The 1558-nt window shown below is 33.1% G+C and overlaps 1 protein-coding gene across 1 annotated transcript; it reads left to right on the top strand.

Moving 5' to 3' along the window:
- Nucleotides 1–227: 227 nt before the first annotated feature.
- Nucleotides 228–1214, top strand: Kpol_1074p5 (uncharacterized protein; the record flags this gene model as incomplete). The annotated part of the gene is made up of 1 exon (XM_001642160.1): nt 228–1214. The coding sequence occupies one exon, from the start codon at nt 228–230 to the stop codon at nt 1212–1214; it is 987 nt and encodes a 328-aa protein (XP_001642210.1).
- Between the last annotated feature and the right edge of the window lie 344 nt (nt 1215–1558).

The raw sequence follows: 1558 nt of genomic DNA, 5'->3' as shown, positions 1-1558 counted from the left end.
TTTTCTACATGTGTTTCTCGGTAGATTTCCGAAATGAGTTAATGGGGCTCGTTGATGTAAAAAATAACATGGTGATGTTTAAACAACCATCAAAACACTATCTAACTTGATAATCACTAGTTGTATTTAAATTAGACCTATTGAATTGCTGTAGATCGTCCTTATCAATATAAATTAAGAGGATCAAGGTCAAGTAGTATACCTTTTCATGTTATATTGTTTAAATTATGCCTAGTCCTACTTCTGACAGTAATGATTCTGAGAGTTATGGATTTCAATTCTCACCTACTGAAACTACAAGTAGTAATGATAATATGAGTACAGCTGATGAAGCTGTAAAGAATGGTTTACCTTTACAAGAAGCTGTAACTAGTTCGCATCCTATTCCTCCTATCTATAGCGAAGAAGATGATGATGATAATTTTGATGAATATTACAATGACATCCCTACAGAGACTACCTTTATTAATGATTTGGAAAAAGATAATAATAAATTTGAACTTAACCTGAATAGTAAGATGGTGACGAAGGATGAACTAGCAAGTAATAGAACGGCAGCATCAGCTCAGTTAAGTCAATGGACTTACAACAATAATAGAAAGACCCTAGACAGATCTATTTTACAAATCATCGAATTATTAGACTTTATCAAGGAAGAAAACGAATCTAGACCTATACATATCCCTGAGGATGACCCAAAAACAATAAAATTAAACGTCTTAAACCTACAAGTGAAATTAGACGGTAATTTTGATACAAATAATAACATTGAATTGTCAAAAGAAGCACTAGCTATATTGTTCACTACTCAATTGAAAAGATCAATTAACCATTTGAAGTCACTGCAAAGAAGAGTAAATGATGTTTCTTCAAAAGTTTTTATTACTGGTGATGTAAATACTGGGAAATCTAATTTCTGTAACTCATTGTTAAAAAAGAAATTGTTGCCAGAAGATCAATTGCCATGTACAAATGTTTTCTGTGAGATTTTAGAACCAAAAAAAAACCAATGTATCGAGGAGGTTCATGCTATAAGATGCGATGTCGCTAATACAGTTAAGGATGCTTTCTTGAAGTATGATATTACAGATTCTTCGAACTATGAGGTACTCCATTTAGATAAACTTCATGATTTAGTCCTTCTAAGTGAAAACTCTGCGTTACTAAGGATTTGTATTAAAGATGATACAAGACCCGCTGAACAAAGTTTATGAGAAATGGTATTTTTAAAATATCTCTTATCGACTCCCCAGGTCTGAATTGGGATCATTCCGAACTGGCGGAATAATGGCTCGCCAAGAAAAATTGATCTGGAAATTTTGGTTGTAATGCCAAAAACCAATTAACTTCGCCGCCAGAGAATCCTTACCTTAACCTCGAAGGAAAAACATTATGGGTCTTGCANTTAAAAATTTCTAAAAAATCAAGAATAAACTCTTGCCAGGCATTGTTTTGAACAATATAAAATTGGCTCCAAAATTAAAGGTCTCCCAAAATTGGTTCTTTTTTGAATCTAAAAAAGAGTCCAAGTTGCCCCCGTGGAGATGGTTTTGCGATA

The sequence above is a fragment of the Vanderwaltozyma polyspora genome, genomic scaffold (assembly GCF_000150035.1).
Source record: "Vanderwaltozyma polyspora DSM 70294 KpolScaffold1074 genomic scaffold, whole genome shotgun sequence".
In the NCBI taxonomy this organism is placed as follows: Eukaryota; Fungi; Ascomycota; class Saccharomycetes; order Saccharomycetales; family Saccharomycetaceae; genus Vanderwaltozyma; species Vanderwaltozyma polyspora.
This window is presented reverse-complemented; position numbering and strand designations above follow the sequence as displayed.